Genomic DNA, 21,837 nt, shown 5'->3' with positions numbered 1-21,837 from the left:
AGCCAAAAATCACTACAGAACACTACCTTTCAGCCATCAAATCCCTTTTCTATACTGTTGTGTTACCTGCTGTTACAGTAACATCAGACTCCAATTTATAGATCCTCACTAAAGACTACAAAACCTGTGGACACATTGATCATCAGTTGACAGGGATAGTGACAAACTGGCAACAGTTTCTTTTCCAGTTCAGACAGCGGGGAAATTTGGTATGGGAGTGAACAAAAAACAATTTTTGTTTCATCTTTTTGGGAAAACATTCAATGAATGGTCAGGTCAAGGGATGTAAAAACATCTGTCTCCAGGGACAAACTGTTTCGAGTTTCGCCATTCTTGTGAAAGAGCCTCCTGTGTGAGAAATCAGCTGCCTCCGGGGTTGAAATTTTCACCTGAGATGCACAAAGCCAAATTTGTTATGCTTCACACTGATCACAAGAGGCTCATTTAAAGTCGATACGTAAAGGAAAAAAAAGCAAATATGAAGACCCCTATTAGCTCTTTTGTGTGTCCTTTGGCTCAGGGCGCTGCCTATCCCTGCGAAGGAACTGTGAAAGGAGAAAGAGACAGTGAAGGAAACCTTAGTGCCAGTTTCTCTGCGTGACCTCTGCTGCACAGACGTGAATATTTACAGATCTCCAGCCCTGACACCCAGTCTCCAGAGGAGCCGATCAACCACTTCCTGCCTCTTAATCAGCCTGGGGGGCTGCGTGTCCTTTTCTGCTGTTCTTGAGAGTTTCTAGATAAGCGGTTTGGAGATCTGAAACTTAACCCTGAGACGCGCTGACTGGACATGATCTGGCCCCTGAGACCAACGCCATCTCTCGGGAAGATACAGTGCTCAACTGTTTTTGCTTCAATGGTATTTTGGGGTAATTGCCTCCCTCTTCTTCCGATGCACTATACCATGTATGCACTCATCAGTGTGCCTTCTTGTGATACAGGGTTCTCCTCTCCCCAAGCTGCTTACACTCACAGACTTGGACACTTTATTAAAGCAAAAATACAAAATATGTAGGCTATATTTAATCCAGGCAGACAGCAGAAACAAAGAAAAAGATTAAGAGCCTTTTCTTGGAAAGTAAGAAGATAGCCTAGAGGTTGCTGGTTCACATCTACACTGTACCACTAGCCCACTCCATTCAAAACTCTCAGGAGTCAGCAAATATGAAGATGGGCACATAATAAAAGAAAAGCAGTATTTAAACTGCACTTTTGGCAAAATGGCTATGGATTATTACTGTAGTCCAAAAACTATACTGCAAATACACAGTTTCTTTGTGTGTGCATTCACCCTGTGTGCAAAGTTGTAATTACACCTGTAAGACAGTGTTGTCTAAGGGTTGGAACATTTCTGCTTTTCATTCCACCTGAGCTATTAATTAGTTAATTAAACTATTTATGCACTTCAGTGATAATATTCAATCCTCTTCCACAGCAGACGAAGAAAACTGACTTTGAACAACATTGCTGTGTGAACTGAAAATCCATCAGTAAATATATAAAACTATGAATGTTGGACTGTAGTGTATCTTACATTACTGTATAAACAGTGGTAGAACTATTGAAAATCAAAACTCTATTACCTGTTTATACAGACAAGTAACACGACTGTGTGGAACATCTACAGTGCATCTGTTGCATGCATGTAAGATATACTATGGCGTTACTGATCAATACAGTTTCCTCAAAAATAACTGCATTAAGCAATGCCAAAGTTGAGTAGGGGGGCCTTGACTGAGGAGTCATGGGGTTCCTACATGACAGTTTAACACAAGTAGAGGCCACTTAACTTGGTGTGTGATTTTGAAGCTGATCCAAACAGGCTTTTTCAGTTTTTATTTTAAATACATTTTCAAACAATTTCTAGATTTTGTCTCTCACTTGGAAGTTGTGGGGTAGGATGTGTAGATAAATGAAAAAACAAAAAATGCCTTAATTCCGGGCTATAAGGCAACAAAAGGTGAAAATTGTGAAAGGGGGTGCAGACTTTCAATTTAAAGCCTACCAATGTCTACTTCACCTTAAGCTAAATGTAATTGACATTTATCAAGCATTATGCACATACGACATCATAAAGTGACTTGTGTTTGCTTTATTATTTCCTCACTGTAACTTCCGTCAGACTTTCTGAATTAATCATCAGCCTTATTTGTTTAACTGGATATGTCTAAGTTAGGAATGTAGATATATTCAATCCACTTAAAGGGAACTACATCCACAACTAGACAAATAAAACAAAATATGTAAATACTGCCTATAGTTTTTTAAAATACTTGGTATTCTTGGTAATATTTTACAATAATTTGAAGAAGTCCTAAAGCATTAATATTTAAATGCCACAATAGTAACACCTGAATATCTGATACACTTCCTTGGAGTATTGATTTTGCTAACACACAGCCTAAGCCCTAACCCTAACCATTTTTCATAACCCCTGTCTCTAACCCTGACTCTCACCATAACCTCAACTGTTATAGGCATCATCTTCAGAACTGCATGAGTGCATTTCAACTGTCTTATTCTTGTGGTTTTGAAGCATCAGCCATTTGCAGCCATTATTGTAAAGTAAGACAGTATTTTATATTAAATCATGTTGAAATCAATTAGAAATTAAGCCATGATTAAATTATTACAAATTAACTATTTCAAGTATAGGTGAACAAATGTGCTTCACACCTATTCTACAGGTTAATGACTTACAATTCAGTTTAAAAATAAATACCACTCCTGCCTTTAAAGTATTTCAGAGTTAAATACCATAGGTAGTGAATAATGTATTTAATATGGCAGGAATTCCCATTACCAGTGTAATGACTTCATTAGCTGGAGGTGCTTTGTGTAACGCCCCTAAAGTGAAAGAACACTTACGGAAACTTTACCTCTTTAACACAACTGGCTACAGGTACTCAGAGTGGGAAGTACTGGGTAATGACTTTCACTACAACTACACTCATTTAATCAGGGACTTACTGAAGGGGGCTGTATCTTTGACTGTTTCAACAGTAGCATCCAAGTAAAAGGTTAGTGGTGTCCCCATTACTAAAGAAAAGGACTACCTATATTAAGAGTATGGTAACAAATTAACATAAAAAAATGTGCCTGTGCCATGACACAACATGGGAAGATGATTTTAAATAGGGTGCCCCTAAGCAAACAGGTTTTTTTGGCAAAGCTTGATGTGAGCCACATTCCATTACCAACAGAAAGGGCTGGCCCCCCGACTGGAACGCCAATGTCACATCAGGGAGGAGTACAAGACAAAAAAAAGCCCTGATGCCAAACCTCACAGGTCGAGCACTGCACAAGGAAGTGGGGTGATGTTTTCTGCTCCAGGAGAGTGGTATTTTAAATGGTCTCTTTAGTTTAGTTTTGTGTTGTGATGAAATTCATAATCATTCATTGAATTCATGTAAAATACTACTATAAAGCTTTCGACCTTTTTCTGGGTTTTGTCAACTATAGGGGCAAATACAGCATATTCTGTGGCAAGACTCTCACTTCTCAGGTTTCCTCACATTATTCTTTGGTTGTTTTTCAGTTTTCTGACAGCTGAATATATTACTTTAATATATTGCTGAGCAATATAGTCATTATGAGGGGGCTTTAGCAGAACATGGCAGAGTCTCATTGGATTTATTTGACGCACTAGAGAATACAATGTATGTTAAAGCATGCTGTTAGTTTTATAAATTCCTTCAATCCGGCAAACACAGCTCTAAATCAGGTAACGCTTTCTCCCTGGCCTTATTTGGATTAAACTGAGCACTCGAACTTCGGTTTTATTTTTAGACTACTTGCATACATTTTTGATTAATAAAATCAAGACTTCATGCTCAAAACTCTTGGCTGGGTTCTTTTTTTATGTAGGCAAAGGTTTACTTTTGGATTTAAAAACACTCCACGGTTTGTTCTGTTCACATAAACAATCATGGATGCGTGCACCACACGCTCTTACTCAATTTCACAGGAAAATGGCTTGAGCGGAATGAGGCTATAGAAACCACCAACTAACAATGTAAACATCGTTCTCATGCGAAAGACATTCTGTTAAATATGAATCGCTACACATCAGAAATCAAGTTTATACACATTTACTATAACACAACTAATCCATATATTTTTTTACTAAATAAATTGATTAATATTTTATTATTATATTGCAGTTTAGAACCAAGGTCAGTTTCAAAACAAGAGAAAATAACAATTGACCGGTAAAGACAGAATGTTAATGATCCAGCTTTTCTGTTCATGTTTTCATCTAATAAATTAATTTAGAATGATATTATTTAAAATATCAGAATCATGTCAGATTGCTAATACTTGAGTGACCATGTGGGCTTAAGGAGAAGGAAAACTTAAGTCCATTTGTAACACGTATGAGAGAGTCTGCATAAATGTTCTATACATAAGTGGAATCTAGACACCCTTATATAAAGATGTGGGAACGCATCTCCAGAAAAAACAAACAAAACTGACAGACTCCATAGATTAGTAATAGGAAATCCTGGTCCTGGAGGGCAGTATCTTTGTTTTATTGTTATATACCAATAAATACCAAAGTATACATCCAGATCCTGAAAAAATTATTACAGTTGGCAATTCCTGATCATTTCTTCTCTAGTGCAGATGTCTTCAATGATGTCCACACTGAATATGCCCCAAACTAACTGGGATATTAAAGATCCAAATGTACTCTACAGTATTGACTGTACCTGTTGTGAAGTGTAGTAAATGAATTCCCATGTGATATAATGAATTCCCATGGCATAAATAAAAAAATAGAGGCTGACCAACCTGTTCTTGATGCGTAGTTTAACCCCTCCTTGCCATACTGACTTGCTTTCTTGGGGGTGCCCGTGGCTGAAGGGAGGGCTTAGTTGGGGAGGGGCTGCAGGCTCCCAGGAACACTTGTCCAGACACACTTCTCTGTAAAAATCACAACAGAAAACAAGGTTTCTGTAAAAACACCACAATGATGCCTAACAACCTGGAAGCTGATTACACAAAGGCAGTGTCTTTTTTATTGCCTGTTGTTGCAAACCACCTGCTTATAACGCAGATAATCGAGTGTAATAATATTGAAACACCTTGTGGAACAGTAATTTTCCACACAAATAAATACGAACAAACAACTTAACAAAGGGCACCAGCACATATTTATTGAAGTATTATATCCGTCTTTGTACTGGTTTCAATCTGTTCTTCCATTTGCCAGGTGTTTGTGAACATGTCGCCTATATTCATGAGATGACTGATAGTGCTAAACTATTTTTGGCTTTGGGTGTATATTGGATCGTGAAACCGATTTGATTTTCACAACATCTGGAGAAAACAAAGGCCAGATTCTCGTCAGATAGCATTTTTTTCATTTCGATGATTAGTTCAACCACTCAGGAATTTGCACAGGTGAAAAGGTATTTAGTTCTTAAAGAGGTAGACAACATGCATTAGAACTGACTGGTAATTCTATGAAACATTATTGTTGAGAATTTGATGTTAATGTTGAATGCGTTCCTTAAATGTTATGGAGGAATGTGTGCTGTAATACAATGACAAAATTGGACACAAATCAACATGCGGATTATTGAGCTCCTATGTCAATGTCCTATGAAAGTTTGTCATTGAAAAATCGATACTGGCTCTCTCTCTTGTTTGGGCATTGTCATAACTCACATTTATGTTGCGAACAATGGTCATTTCTGCACTTAAAGCTCTAAGAAGCTTATGTGCAACCTCAGTCCTGAATCTAACTACATCCCAGGGAAAAGGTATTTGTGCACCATGGCCCTAATCCACAGACATCAGCAGTGTTTTTTACACCAGTATTTCCATAATGTGGTAAGACGTTCAGGATTGTGACTCCACCAGGTTAACTATTTTCAGCACTCTTGTCCTTTAGTTTGGATATTTCCACGGAAGAAATCAAAATAAGGCAGGCTAATGAGCACAATGAAAAGAAAACCTGTCTCGAACATTTTGCTCTCCAGTCAGATCAGTCTTTGACCTGTCGTCAGTGTTAATGATCATACTTGATCATAAATATTTATGAGCAGAAATGACTGAATAAGCAACCTGAACATAACAATAATTCAGACATAATAATCAGTTTTTGTTTAGTTTTTTTAATTATTGTACATTATTTAATGCTAAATGTGTGAATACAGGGATGTTAATAATGTCTGTAAGGTCTATTTCTGTAATTAAGTGATTGATCGGCTCTCTCCAGATTTAGATCCAATTAAAAAAGATTTGGCACCAGTTCTATCTCCAACAAAGTAACTAATTCCCTTATCTTTCTGTTCCTAAGTTGGCACTCCCATTTACAATACCAGTCCTGACTCTTTGAAGTGTTTGTCAAGGGAGTCTCTGCCTAGACACCAAACACTTCATGAATCTAGAGTCATTATTAAACATCATATTAAAGCTACCAATCAATCCTGTATGCCATTCCCTTGGGTTTAACAGGTGTGCACGGGCATATTGACACTGCAGGCTGTCTGTTGAGATACCAGGTGGAATAATGATGCTGGAACACATGCAAGTGTATGGACAAATGGAGGTTTAACTCTAGCCTATCAAAGACAGAAATGGATTAATATGTGTGTAAAAAAACAGGACTGATTACATATAATAGAGAGCTAATTTTCCCAGGCTACAAAATTAATTACGCCCACTAAGGGAAAAAAAAAAGACTTATTTTGTTTCTAATGCTTAATTCTCATCATTGTTACTAAATCAGAACAGAGACTACATATAAGAAACTAAACTGAACTTATACAACACAAAGATATCACACATCATGAGACTGATTATATAGAAATATATGTATATATATATATATAAATTAAATTGTGAAATATATACATATATATATATATATATATATATATATATATATATATATATATATATATATATAGAGAGAGAGAGAGAGAGAGAGAGAGATTAAAAACACTATAAAATCCTGTGCATATTTTGATTAATCTACATAATTGAAAATGTAGAAATAATTTTAAAATGAATTCTGGAGAACTATTATGTGAGTAAGATTTTTTTTTTTTTTACCATGGGTTATTTACTGGTGAACACATGTTTATTTTATGTGCAGTGCATAAACACAACTTGAACTTTGAGACAGAGTTAGCAATATCTCTTTGCAAATAATAAACCTCAAAATTGAAAGACTTCGGTTATAAAACCAACCTGAGAAAAAGGGCAGAAGATTTATTTTTAGATGTTATTCGAAAGCATGGGTTGATTTTTAAAATTTGTCTTCTTGTTTCGATTCAGAATAGATCAAATGGGGTAAGATACAATGCGAAAGTGAACCGTGCAAGAAAACATTCCTCAGATTCTGCACATGAATATTACATATCCAGTATCTTTTATACAAAGCACAATGATATTAAATGTATTATTTAAGGCAACTTACATGGATTTAAAATTGCCAACATGCGATTCTAAACATGTATACAGCATCACAATGGTAACAAAATAATGCAAAGAAAATATATTTCTGAATCCTTGAGGGAAGGTTTATACAGACAGAGGCAATGCATTTCCTTGAGTTAGACTGGCTAATCGAGGCACTTGCCTATTTGTTTTGTGCGGCATTGATTCTTTATGGCACTGTGTTTCTTCATGCTGAATTAATTGTCCAATCCAATTAATCTGTCTTTCAATTAAAGCGTGTGCAGTCCACAAATCCAATGCTGTCGGCAACTGCATTATGAATTCCTTAGTTAATCATGATATTCTGTGATTAGTCAATTCATTAATAAATGACTGACTGTGTTGATTAAAATGGCCCTGGGTACAAGGTCCACTTGCATTATTTTGGCTGGCGTCGTGCTTGGCGTAGAAATTCCCATGTTCTCCATAATTCATAACATGCATTATTCTTCAACTCAAAATGTTAATCAAAGAAATGTAGCAAACACCAATGTCCTATTCTTGAGAAATCACAACCTGACTTGTTAGTTGGAGAGGCTGGAATATTTTATGACCTGCAAAAGGCCAAATCCCTCTCCAGAAAGAGTGAGACCTTGAATATATGTATATATCTGATGATCTACTGTATGTATATAGCTGCCTACACAATTTATTAATAACCAGCCCCTGCATCTCTCATTCATGTATCGGTCTTGTCCCCAACTACTCAATTTCACTGTGCTTTACTGTAGGAACAATAACACTTAAAAAACTACGATATTCCACTTGTTTCATTTTCACTGAATTTTCTTATTCTATAAAGCATGGCAGGGTTTCCAACCATGGGTCTGGAAATTGTCAAATTGTCAGTCCAACAGGTTTGATAGGTCACCCTAAAGTAGAAAATGACAGTATAATGAATTGGGAACACTGAAGTTTGATCGAGGAAGCAGGCACTTTGGTCAATTCAGTATTTTACATATCTAGAAGAAGCTGCTCAATACAGATCCATCAATGAGAACACTTAATCCAACATGTGATTGCTTCACTGATCAATGAATAATGTGTTCTCAATCTGTAGAAACTGGTGAATTAGACTGATCTACAGTGGTGCCAGGGCTTTTTTTTCCAATCAGTGGGATACCTTACTTCAGTATGGTTTCTTCACTGGGAAACACAATTTCCACAAACACTTGTTCAAAACCATTCTCTTTCTGATTAATGGATTGGGAGCTGTTTTGTAATGCAGCTGCTGGGCACTGTACATTAGGTGACACTGGGATGTAAATCAGTGTTCTACCAGTGGTCTACCTTAATGTAACATTAAACATTATAAGTCCAGTGCCATTCAGGTCCCACAAAACTATTTGGTACCACTGGCTACTTCTTTATAATACGTTTTATAATAAATTATCAGATTTCTTAGTCCAACTAATGACCTTTGCATGACTAAGTAGAAATTCTTTAACACTGTAATCATGTATTAACTGGTAAGTCCATAATGCCATTTTAAAAAGTGTGCTCTGTGTTCTTAACTTACACATACACTTACACTTAGCATAATCTACAGCTTGTGTTCTATTTCATAAACGTGAGGCAAAAAAACAAGGATAATAACTTAACAAACAGAACTTTAGCATTACTGACAACCTTACTAAGCAAATATCTATAAATACATTTGTAAATGTTTTATTACATAAAGAAATTATATATATATATATATTATTTCTTTATGTAAAAAAACATTTACAAATGTATATGCTGGGTCGAAATCAGTAGTTAGTTACAAAGGAACCAAAAGCCTTCCACACAGTATACAGAGACATATCAAATAACATCAACTTTTATAATAATGACCATCTTAAAATATATGATATACGGTGTATTGGAGTGTGAGAATTGTATCCTTTTAATGGAGCTTAAATGCTCTATACATACACATTTACACTGCCATTTCTGATCCGGATCAAATATATCGAAACATTTGATCACACTCAGTGGTGTTGCGTTTACACTGCTATTTGATCAGGATCAACTTACAGCCGCCACAGGGGTCCTCGCATGCGCACTAGCACGCAAGTCCAAACTTCATTTTATGCATTTATGAAATTAGTCCTTTATAATGGCTATATCAAAAACTGTTGTTTTACCTTGTTGCAGCACTGTGGTTAGGGCTCTGCAAATTATTATAACAAGTAAAACCAACACACTTGCATATTTTTTCACAACCGAAGCATTGAAAATAAAAATTCAATCATATATTTTTGCTAACATAAAATAATAAGCCATTTAGTGTTAGTTTTAACAATATTTTATTTATAAGCAGTAGGAAAGTGTGCTGGCGTTTACACTGCCAGGATCAAATGCTACCGATGCATTTGATCTGGATCTGTACCATCTTCCTGAGAGGTACATTTGATCCGATCGCCAAGCGTTTACACTGCCATTTCTTAACCTGATCAAATGCTACCGATGCATTTGATCCAGATCAGAAATGGCAATGTAAATGCGCCTAATGATGTTAGTAGGCCATTATGGGTAAATGCCAGTATATTTGTTAACAATGCTCACAAGTGTTTGTGAATCAACACCAAGCTGCCACTGGCAGCCATGGCTTGATCTTTCACATGGGTCTGGTACAGAAAACATACAGACAGTCTACAGTCTGAACTTTTGGTTCTGACAGTGGAACGTGCTGTGCATCTAGCCTGGTCAGTTTGGGAAGAAATCATTATTTTACATTCTTCTAACGCTGTGGATAAGATGTCAGTGAAATATTTATTTATTATAAACAGCATTTGAATCCCAAATAGCAACCACTGCATATCAGCAACATGGAATGACAAACGCCACTGTAAAAAGTATGCCATCCAACTGCAACTTCCAGCAATAGAAAAACTACAAAGTTTAATTTAAAGATATAATCAACCTTCAATTCTTCATTTCAGAAAGTAGAAACGAAGCTTTAGCCACAACAAAATGTGCACAGTCAAATTCAATGAAAGATCCATTTTAATTAGAAAAATAAGAGAGTGAATTTATTTTTGGGGGGGGGGGCTAGGATGCTGAAAGAGGTCCTAATGGGATGATACCTTTCAAATAAAAAATAACTAGTGAACTGTAAAGGCCACACTCTGGGGTTTAATTGCCTTAGATACCATTCCCTGTTGCTGTGGTCATTGTACTGAGAGCCCCCAACAGAGTCACAAGTATGCCAAGTATTAAAAAAAGAAAAAAGACAAAATGCCGGGTATTTATTTTAGCCTTTCATCAGACGGAACACTGTTAAAAGAATCCACTTGCTTCTTCTGGTATGGTTTGGGATTTCTCTTTTCTCCATCGTTTCTAAAGCAGAGACACTGTTGCTACAGGACCTAGGCTGTGGCAACAGAGGGCAGCAGTATTGACTGAAGGAGAGCAGCTCTGAAGCGCTCCACTCAAGCATGCCATTGACATTCCTAGCATGCCTCAGGCCTGGGCTTCAGGACAACACAGGTGGCGTCCACAGAGATGGCAACACAGGCAGTTGTGCGATTGTCCTCAGGCCGGCCAAGTCCTCTCTGCTGCACCACAGGAGGCAGGTGTACCTGGTTTCACCAAGTGGTCAACACAAACGTGGCTGTGTGGTTAATGGACTCATCTGTCTTTTTTGTTTTTGTTAGAAATATTTTCACTGTTTTTAATGATTCACTCTTACTGATTTATTGCTCGGGTAGTTTCTAATCTGTTATAATTAGATTACCCATTCAATCTGAAATGATGTCTTCGGTGTGTACTGTATTGTATCTTTTTGTTAAAGGTTCTTTGTAAATAATAATTTTAATAAATAATAGATCAATATGGAATTATGTCACAGCTTAATAACAGCATTCAAGTCCGGAGATGTCCAATGTCTGTACCCCCCGATTTAACATTGTGGTGTGTCATAAACACTTTGGTTTCTGAAGTTAGATTTAAATAATCATGTCACCACACCACAAAAATATCATGTAACTCCTGATCTGACCTCTAAATCAGTAAGGTTAAGACTTTTTAATACGAACTTTAAACAAATAAGCCTTTATGTACACTATTTCAACAGTGCAGGCTTCAATTAAATACTGGTGCAGACTCTGTCAAAGGACTTGAAATTACCAATGGTATATATCATGTGGATATCTACATAGCTCGTTGTACATCACAAACACCTTAATTTTGATGATTTCCACAGATTTCCTTGGAGGATATGTTTGTGTATGTTTTCCTGATTGGGCCATTTGTGGTCAGTTTCCTCATAACAACACCCACCTTCATTGAATGCTTCCAACAAAGAATATCTGATCTCAGAATTCAATAATCGTGTTCCCAGTACTGGTATAACCTGAATACCAACAGTGCTAGTGAAATATCCGTATTCGGGACCTATTGATTTCCCTGTGCTGCTGGATCCAATTGAGGCTAGAGCAGAACTGATCAGTTGTAGTTTGAATACATGCACGAGTCCATCTGATGATCAAACTCCAGATCTCCCACAAGCTTTGACAATTCTCTGTAGTTTTGCTCCATTCTTTATCAGGACCTGGGTGGACTCGATTTGCACGTCTCCAGTTTATGATTTAAAGAGGAGCTAGGGTAAAAGCCAACACGGTATGCTACATTAGATACAATGACAGCTGCTAGCACAGTGGAAAGGTACAGAGATCAGGTAAATGGATTGATTTAGAAACCCAGCAAAATGTTAATCCTTCCATGCAAAGTCCAAGTGCATGTCACAAGTACAGACACTGGCCTTCCAAGATAAACAATTCAATGCAATGCAAGCACACAAGGGTGTGCTGGGAGGGAAGTAGATGTGCCGCATTTTTTTCTTGATTTTTTTTGTTTTGTTTGGTAGAGCCACAGATTGCACTCTAAGGCACAGAGGACCTGTTTTATGGAATTATTCCTAAATGCATTTCTGCCATTCCTTTAAGCCAGTATCTATGAGAAAAGCAAGCGAGTACCAAAAGGGAGGGCAAGGGATTATAAACACAAACATCTTTCTTCCAAGGCCAGAGGAAAAGGCCACATGTTTCAGAACTCAGGCTCTCCTCCCACCAGGAGATTTTATTTTTAGACTGAATGCCGTTTGGAAAAGAAAGCAGGGCAATCAGTTCTGTTTTCCAAAGATTTAAAGGGTTTAGCTTAAGTAGTAGTACTTAGTGAATTACATCAGTTTCACCTCTGTATCAAGACCGGTTATCATTTTCTTAATGTCGCTTTCTATTATAGCAATATACTTCAGATATCATTTAATAATAACGACAATACTAATAATGTAATTTGTCTCAAAACACACATACCAACATTAGTATCTTATTCAAAGGCCTCCCTTAATGCCCGGATTCATTTTAATTAATTAAGGAATTTTGCCAATATTGTTGCAAGGAGGAGCCCACAGTTTAGAAGATCTTTATCTGGTTGTATGGTTTTTTGCCTGCCAAACCCTAAAGATTGGAGTGCAAGCTCATACTTTCACCTGACATCTGGAATGAGGAAGTGCTGTTCAGACAATTAAGAGCAGGGTGACCTAATTAAAGAATTGGGGCCAACTGTACAGAACAATGCCAAAACCATCCTGGAGAAATCAGATTGACTGATAGGACATGCAAAAAAGAGATGACACAGGACAATCCATCTGAACCAAAAGCTAAAGTATTTATTTAATGACAACACTTCCACAGTAAATACAAAGCACACAAAATATCATACGTGGACTGATGTCATGCACGAAAGGAGAACTTATTAGTCCACTTCCCTGTTGAAATATGGGAGAGGTTGACCTACACATAGAAACAGAGTGTTCAAACTCAAAGATAAATATGGCACAGGGAAGTGAGAAACGGTCAGCTCAGACATTGCCATGGTGACCACCAATTTTTAACAAATCACACACCTACTGACACTATCAAACACTGCCGACCTGAATAAAATCAGAGATGCCCTTTTCAGCTTTAGATTAATTTTTTTCCAATATACTGAAGCTCTGTATGTATAATATTATGACTCTGAGAGATTGTTTTTTTCTCTTTAGGCTACAGCTCCGGCATGCCACACCTCATATAAGCTATATTTAGAAAAGGCTCAGATAGCCACTTTTCCTTTTAAGGTCACATTTTCAATTCATATAATAAATAATGATGTTTGCTAATAGGTACTTCTTGTCCTGAGAGCAGGCAGCACCTAACCCACTGTACAGTTTCCCCCATAAATCCCCAACATGATGAATCGAGTGATGTTGTACTAGGATCAGGACAAAATAGCACTTGTACCTTGTCTTTTAAAATATATTTTAACATCTCAAAGGTTGTTTAATAAGGTAATGGATCAGTAACATTCATTGAGAATAAATTAGTTGCATGTAAATACTAAACAAAAGACAACTTTAGTCCTTTGGTCTCTAATGCTTTTTTCCCCTTCTCATAATGTACTTAACATGACTGTGTAGTTCCAGTTTTGAGCAATTATCACAATTTTCTTCCCTTTTATTACATCATTTATTCCCACTTTACCTTTAAAGGCTTTAACTGACAGCACCTTTCAATCACATTCTGATTGTTTTTCAATCTGACTCATTAAAGATACACTGCTGTGGGTAAATAGTCTAATTGTGAGAAATCTGTTGATCAGCAGCATATAATTGCACCAGAGCTGTAATTTGCACAAACTAAAGAAGTTATAATAATTATACAAAAAGGTTGCAATATTTGCTTGCTCTACTGAAGGGTGACCACCTTCATGATTTTTGCCCCTATTGTGGTTGACAAATTCAGCTAAATTATCTTGAAACCTGAAGATCAATATTTAGCTTACTAAGATTCTGAGACAAAGTTTGTTTAATAAGAACTTTTTTTGTTCTACTCTGTTAGTTTTTAAACACAGCTGAGCAAAAAGCACTGCCATTTAGGGTAGAAGTAAATATAATACTGAAAAGTAGCCAATGTAAAAGCCTCTGTCAATATGTCTTGAAAGGAGAACGAAATACAGACATACCAGTACAGTTTGTACAGGCATCTTATTTCAGTTCTGCAACAGCTACAGCTTCATACCGCCTCTGTTATGGCTTCTATTGAGAAACCTGGCTGTGGTCTTTAAGCATTGGTTACAAAGCACTTACATAAAGCTTAACGTAAGCCTTGAAATTTTGACATCAGTTTGCTTATGTTAAGAATTGAATTACTGACAATAAGCTGGATAAGTCCACAACTATAGTGGCGAGCAACTCCTATGGCTTTTCTTTTTATACATTCCAAAAGTTTTTCAGAGGATCAACATGCAACAGGCGTTCAAAATTTGCATTTATAACCAAAGAATAAAGTAACAGAGCCAATGCAGAGCCGGGCTACCAAGTGTTGAGAAATACGCTCAATAGCACCCTGAAGAGAAGCCGCCAGTATTTCAAAGACTGTTCGTAATAATATGGGCTAAAATAAATAAAGACAGACTGGTATTGACTGCTTGAAATGTCTTGTCAGGATGAAATGTTGGTGGTCGCTGCTCACTTTCCATGAAACTGAGTCACTTTCATAATCATTTCTAAGCGTCCAGATCAACGGGCCCCCTTTCATTTCTATCTCTCCCACAGCTTGTTAAAAAAGCCAACTTGTAAGCACAATTGTCAAGCCTTGTGCGGAAATCACTGCAATGTTACATCACACACTGCATCCCAACTAAATGGCGCCATTTATATAAAGTTGCCCATCTGGAAACATTTGAAAATCTGGCTTGGGATTCAGAACAGGGTGCACTGAACACGTGGGCTTATCGTGGGTAGATCTTCCCACCTTCAGTAGCATGCAAATCTTTGGAACAGAGAGGGTGCAGTGTTTTAAATGTCACTGTTACTTACAATGGGCTTTGACATCAAAGTCCACACTACCAGATGGCAGTTCATTGTCGCATCCTGTCAGCACTACGTAACTGGTGAATGGAGATCAAAGCCTAGCATTATGCAAAATAACGTCACCTTGTTGGATACGTAAAAACCACACCTGTCAATTATAATTTAGATATTAGCAAAGCTCTTCTGCATTTAACACATTTCACTGATCTCCAGAAGACTCCTGACATTTTCATTTATTTTATGCACATGTATTACTTTAAGTACTTATGTAGAGAAACAAACTGATAACATTCTCCACAAGGCAGACAGTAAAACTACAAAAATACAATACATGGGAGAATTCAAATATAATAAGACTCACAGAGTAAGCCGTTTCCCCAATCGGTCCAGGATGACGGGTAACAATGTAAATATCGGATCACATTTTTCTGAATTTACACAGCAAGCATATAGCAACAATGCAGTGACAGTGAACGATATATCTGAACACACTGGGTATGCCTCATAGTTTGTTTTTTTGTTACCTAAATAAAATACATCGGGGTGTAAATATTTGTACCAGAACAAAGTCCATCATCTTTAAGCACTATGCAAATAGGAGGATGAAATAAGTTGACACACCTCAGGAAGGTATTTTGCTACTTTAAAACAGAGTACACAATATCCTCTGACTTGTAAATAACCTCTCATGATGCAGTGGAAAATAAACTGATCAATACTGAAACATATTCTGTACCTTTTCTGTAGTTACGAGATAGACAAATTAAGAGACACCATACAAAACAGGGGAAAGGATACCACCTCTACAGTACAGCCACTACATCCTGGATTTGCCTGTCCCTACAGAGGGAGATTAAAGCTGCGATAGCCTCCAAAGCAGAGGGGAGAGGATAAACTGACATGCAGGAGCACAGCAGCATTTTTGCTTACCTCAAAGAGAGACCGGTAGAGTTTGCACAAATGTTAGTAATATTCCTCAGTCAAAACTGTCATACAGTCCTTACTTCTGAGACACAGTAAACAGATATAGATGTCTTTATAAGTCCTAAAAAACAACAAGTGAGCCCTTTTGGCAAGAATTGTGCCCAGACACCTGTTCCTTTTCCAGAGCTACCTTTCTTCAGTGCAGCAACCAGCGACAGTGACAGCCTTCATGAGACAAAGCAACAACCCCCCCCACCCCCAACACCCCAACCAAAAAAAGAAAAGGAAAAAGAAAGAGCAGTTCAAATTACTGCCCTCCTCCTGCCCAATCAGCACAAGCCTCCGGAGGACTCTGAGTAAGTCGAGGGAGATGATGTCACAGAGCAGGTTGTACTTGTCCTCTGACAGGCACTAAATTGCTCCCTAGCCTGTCCTCTAGCTTCTCTCTTCATGCTCGTCACAAGGAGCACTGTGCTTTCCTACGCTGCCACTCGCTCTCGTCTCCAAATGAGAAGAATAGCGTGGGGATTTGACCTCTGTGTGGATTGGAGATATGAAGCTTTGGTGTACTGTGCATCAGCCCCTTCAAACTCTCCTGCTCCTCCATCTATACAATCTGTAATATCAAGGTTTACAAGGCTGGCAACCTGTTTGCCGGGGCAGGCAGACAAACAGAGAGGTAGCTACTGAGGTGGAGAGAGAGAGAGAGAGAGAGAGAGTATATTTGGTAAATAGGGGGGCCAAGACACAAAAGGGGAAGGAGATTAAATAATATGGTACTGTTGTTTCCCTATGAAAGAAAGGAAGACCACTGCCTATGTTGTGGACAACAGATACACAATAAGGCACCTCTGGACTAGATCGGAAAATAATGTGGCTTGGACTACCTGAATAGCACATAATTGTTTAATAGTTGAATAGACTGAGAAGGAGTATTGTTTCAAAGTTTGATTTTTTTTTCAATTTCCATTTACAGCCACACAAAGCTGATGTTCTCATTTCTGTCCAGGCCTCAGATGAACTTTCAGGGGGCTATTTCTACCTTTACAAATACAGTAATCATCTGGCATGTACCATTTTAACATTTTACAAAGCAGACCCCTTACCCTGCAGAGAATAAAGTAAAACGACATGACATTTATTCAACAAAGAGAATGGTGGTGGTTATGAAGCCAACTCAAACAATTAAACCAAATTTACAATGTTATCAAGCAGTCTGTATTCTGTATGTTCAGCACAGGATCATGTGTATCATACAGGGCCTAATTCAGTCAGTCATAGCTGATATTTATACCCTAAAAATACACAATTTGTGAAAAGAACTCCACTACTTAAGAAGGCTTGTTATAATATGCCAGGGTTGCAAACTTATCTATCTGAAGCCACTTACAATACACACAAATATTAAAGTCTTGTCCTCGGTTAAGGGCTAAACTAATGATAATATCCAAGCCATACGGGGGCTGCTTTAATTTTGCAACTGTTGGTCTTGAATATTTGAATTATGCCAAAATAAAGAGAACAAATAAACTCATATGAAAAGGATCTGGGCTACATCACACAACTGCGTTTTTAACAGGATAAATGTTTGCACACTGTGATCTGCAAAATTCCAGCTTTTGTCATCACTTGACAACAGACGTCTCTAGTAATGAATAAACGCACAGATTTCTCACAATGCCTTAAACACTCGCAAAACTCGCAGAGAGTATGACTATCCCTGTCTGTTAACAAAACACTAGACACATTCTAAATTCATCATTCTGACTTTATTAGGAGATGCTGGGAGACAGGAGATGGCATGCAAGGGAGAGAAAAAGAAAGATATGGCTACTATCCAGATTTCTTCCTATCCTGAAAGCGGATTTAACAAATTCAAATTAAAACTAAAAGAAGAAAATACTGCTGTGCTTCTGAACATACAGAAGAGTTACCTTTCAATTCTGAAGTATGGTTTCTGTGCAACTGTACAGAACACAACATACTCAGCCTTAACCAAGGTGTAGATTCCTATATACGCTCGTACATCTGTCCACAGAATATAATATAGAGCACAGTCAAAATATCTATGCTTTAAGTGTGGATTGAAAGCATAATTTTTTTTAAATTTAATTTCAATACAATGCAGGTCATCCAGATGTCTTTATTTCACTTGTGCACAAGAGGCTGCTCTAAGTACAGCTATTTTTCACGATAATTATTTAAATGTTTCTTGTGTAAACTAAGTTGTCCTGGATAAGGGCGTTAGCTAAGAAATGTATAATAATAATAATAATAATAATAATAATAATAATAATAATAGAAATTATAATAAAAACAGACAGTTAATAAATAAAGTACCCATTTGAACAAGGCCATTTGTTTTCTTGAGAAAGATTTTACTTGCAAACCAATAGCCCGTATGTATTTTTCTAGTTCAATATCCTGGTTATTTGAACGTCATTTGTTGTACTGTACTTTGTCCTACATTTTCTTTATCTGTATCATTTGAATTTTATATTGCATTTTGTATCTTTGTCATACCACTCGTCTATTTGTAAGCTTAGCATTAAATAACTTTTAACTGTTCCCCATTGAAAAGCCAATCGTGCCAGTCAGGCGAACTAATAATAATAATAATAATAATAATAATAATAATAATGTTTTTAATTTAGTTAAAATATACTTAAAATTTCCTGATTTACATGGAATTTGGATTTCTCTCTTTCCAACATAGGTTTTACTTAATAGGGACACGGCACGAAACATGTTATGTTTCAAAACACAGGAAACCCCAAATCCATTCTTGCGTGCGTCAAACAAAAGATAGACAGAGCTCACATACTGTATGATCGCAGATTTATGAGCATTACTGTAAAAGTCTTCCACTGATGAAACACACAGAAGGCCAGCCCCCATCTTGAATACTACAAGTGAATGAACAGGGGGCAGATAATCTGTCATGGACATGAACAAGTATGAAGGAGGCTCTGGAGAACTACTTCTTAATGAAGTGCACAGTAAACAAACAAACAACTTTAGAGGCTGGGGCAAATGCTGTGTTCCATGGGCTTCCTGCCCAAATCACTCAATTAAAGTTGTGCAGCCTCTGCTAGGGATGCTATAACAATGAGCACTGTATCTCCTCTGCCATTGGGGCAGAAGTAACCTCCCTCAGTAACTGCTCTTTGTTTATTTTATGCAAAATCTGTTCATACATGAGGGTGTACTTCCCAGAGGGAGTGAAAGTAGACCAGTTGGTATAAAATGTGAGCATTATGCAACCCAGAGAAGGCCTAATCATATGCTGATTTTCATGCAGACACTGTGTAACTGGTTTTAGTTACAAACTCTGAGCCAAGAGTTCCTCGTCAGTAACGGTTGCTCTCACACAAGGGCTTGTTATGCTCTGTGCCGAGATGACAGCTTTTGACTTCTCTCACCCCCTAATGGCAGGATTAATATTCCTTTAATCTGAATAGCTGTAATAAACATGACTAAAAAAAGCCACTAATCATCTGTTTGAACACAATCCCATTCAGAGCTAATAGGGAATATCAGAGGGTAGACAACACAGAGGAGAATGAGCACTGAGCCTGTGGCACATAAAAAGCCATTTCTGATGTGATTTAGAAACCTTTTTTAACCCAAAATAAAATATTGGAGGGCAGTTCAAAAAAGGGCCAACTGTTCCAAACCAAGAAATCCAAAGCACGCGCAGTACAAGAGTTATCCTTCGTAATGACTCTGCAGGGGAAATTATGTTAGTTCTGGTAAGTCTGAATCTGGCAACCATTCACCATCCTTAGCCTGAAATGTTTAAATGCAAACAAAGAGACAGACAGTTGTGATGGAGCTGTAGACAGTCGTTCCAGTGTTGGACAACTTGCTGTGACAGAAGAGTGTAAAAGCCTGTGGCCTGTTTCTGTGCACTTGTCGTTCTAGTCTGGTGATGATTATTTGAAATATATCAAAAGGGTGGGGCCTGAGTCATTTGTCAGGTAAATCAGTTTCCCCATTAGCCATCTACCACAGTGGATACTGTCATTTAAGATGCAAACCTGTATCCTGTATTATTTGTACTTAATCTATGTTAACTTTGGTTATTTGCTGTAAATAGTAGAAAAGTATTTTGAAACCCGGTTGGAGACAATTTCCTCTGAAAACATCCCTGTGCCTTAACTCTCCATGGAAAGGGGGTTATGCTAATGTATTCTCCCATTGGTCATAAGCACCTTTAATACTGTACTTTAATAAATGCTATTGGCTGTGTCCTAATGTAATGGTTATTTATACAAATATCCCTTATAATCTGGGATAAAAACAAAATCAATTAGGTTTGTCAATCATTGAATAAATGTATACCTAGTTATCAGGAGCAGTTTTAAGAAACAATCGTTTAAACATCTATTTAAAAAAAATTAAATCATTTGAACACTTACTGTACTTACCTGTGTAAATTGGAAGTTGTAAATGTATTATATTCTGAATTGCTCTGTTTAATGTTAATTTGAATTTGTATTTTTGATGTCTTGTACTTAACTGTATTCTTGCACTTTTGTATTACACTTATGTTATAATAAATATAATAATAATAATAAAGTTAACGCAACACTCCCGATATTCCCTGCCAGTCACTTTGGCCACGTACCTTTCTAAAGCCTGACTGGCGCCCTGGCTTTCATCCATTGTCCGATGTACATAAACCTATGCGGCTCTGGTAAAGTTGTTATTCAAAGAATTTTCTCATTGCAATCACTTTAATCCAATAACAGAGAATGCATTCACTGCCTTTCCCCTGAGACAGTCTGCGCTGCCAGTTGCAACCCAAATCACCCAAGAACACTATCGCCCAAGCATGTGTTGGCTTTATAGTACTTTACTTTTGCAGTTCAGCGAGGAGCACTCAGTAAGAGGTGACCACAAGCAAGTAAACATCCCATAATGCCCAAGGGGTTGACAGTGACTCTGTTCCGGCTCCTAGCTCTTCTCTTTTAAACTCTAACAGTTTTTCCTCCCAGCAGAGACATTGCTGGCCAGCAGGCTTTCAGTACCACAAATTCAAGGCCTTGGAGAAGTTGGCCATTCCCACGGTGGTGCTCTCAGCTCAATACAGAATAATTCCCATGTGCCTTTTGCTTCAGGAATTCGGGCATCCAGTTCCAAGCAAAACGCCCCCGTGTTGATGCAGATCCTTCGTTGAGACCAGTGTCAAGTTTGCTCTTTTCTAATGGCAGGGTGGCTAGTGACGTCGTAGTTTCAGGTAAGCAAGCAGCTCCTTCCATGCACAGTCCAGATTACACGCTGTAATGGCTCACCTACTCCTACCGTCTGTTTATTCAGGCAGCATTATCTCTGTCTGAATGGTTGTGGCCGTTTCAACCGCTGTTTGTTCAGTGCTTTATGGAGCGAACCTATTACACCCCACCTACTACACACTGGAGAAAGCCGGCCTGCCACAAATATTTCCTTAGGTTCCGTCTTCCCAACCTGTGAACTCTGCACCTAAGATGCAAATGAATGACAGTCTTCAGCACCGCAACTAATTTCTGGCAGATTTCCTTTTCTTCGTCTACCAATACCAGTGAGTTCTCTGTCTGCAAGGCCTCGGTAATATGGGGCAATAAAACAATTGTCTTCAA

The 21,837-nt window shown here is 37.6% G+C and overlaps 1 protein-coding gene across 3 annotated transcripts in view; it reads right to left on the bottom strand.

Annotated features, from left to right (window-relative positions):
* Positions 1–21,837, bottom strand: part of shroom3 (shroom family member 3) — a 62,047-nt gene that overhangs the window by 24,863 nt on the left and 15,347 nt on the right. The window contains exons 1-2 of one of the 3 annotated variants that reach the window (XM_066710916.1): positions 20,847–21,690; positions 4,795–4,926 (exon numbers count right to left, since the gene is read on the bottom strand). In XM_066710916.1, coding sequence (XP_066567013.1) covers positions 4,795–4,926; positions 20,847–20,884 — 170 coding nt within the window. In that variant the 5' untranslated portion in view covers positions 20,885–21,690. Of the gene's footprint in view, positions 1–4,794; positions 4,927–16,222; positions 16,458–20,846; positions 21,691–21,837 lie in introns of those variants that run through there. The other 2 variants (XM_066710917.1, XM_066710915.1) reach the window with 2 other exon arrangements.

Source organism: Amia ocellicauda, chromosome 8 (genome assembly GCF_036373705.1).
Source record: "Amia ocellicauda isolate fAmiCal2 chromosome 8, fAmiCal2.hap1, whole genome shotgun sequence".
NCBI classification, from domain to species: domain Eukaryota; kingdom Metazoa; phylum Chordata; class Actinopteri; order Amiiformes; family Amiidae; genus Amia; species Amia ocellicauda.
The sequence above is the reverse complement of the archived record's forward strand: the minus strand, read 5'-3'. Positions and strand labels throughout refer to the sequence as shown.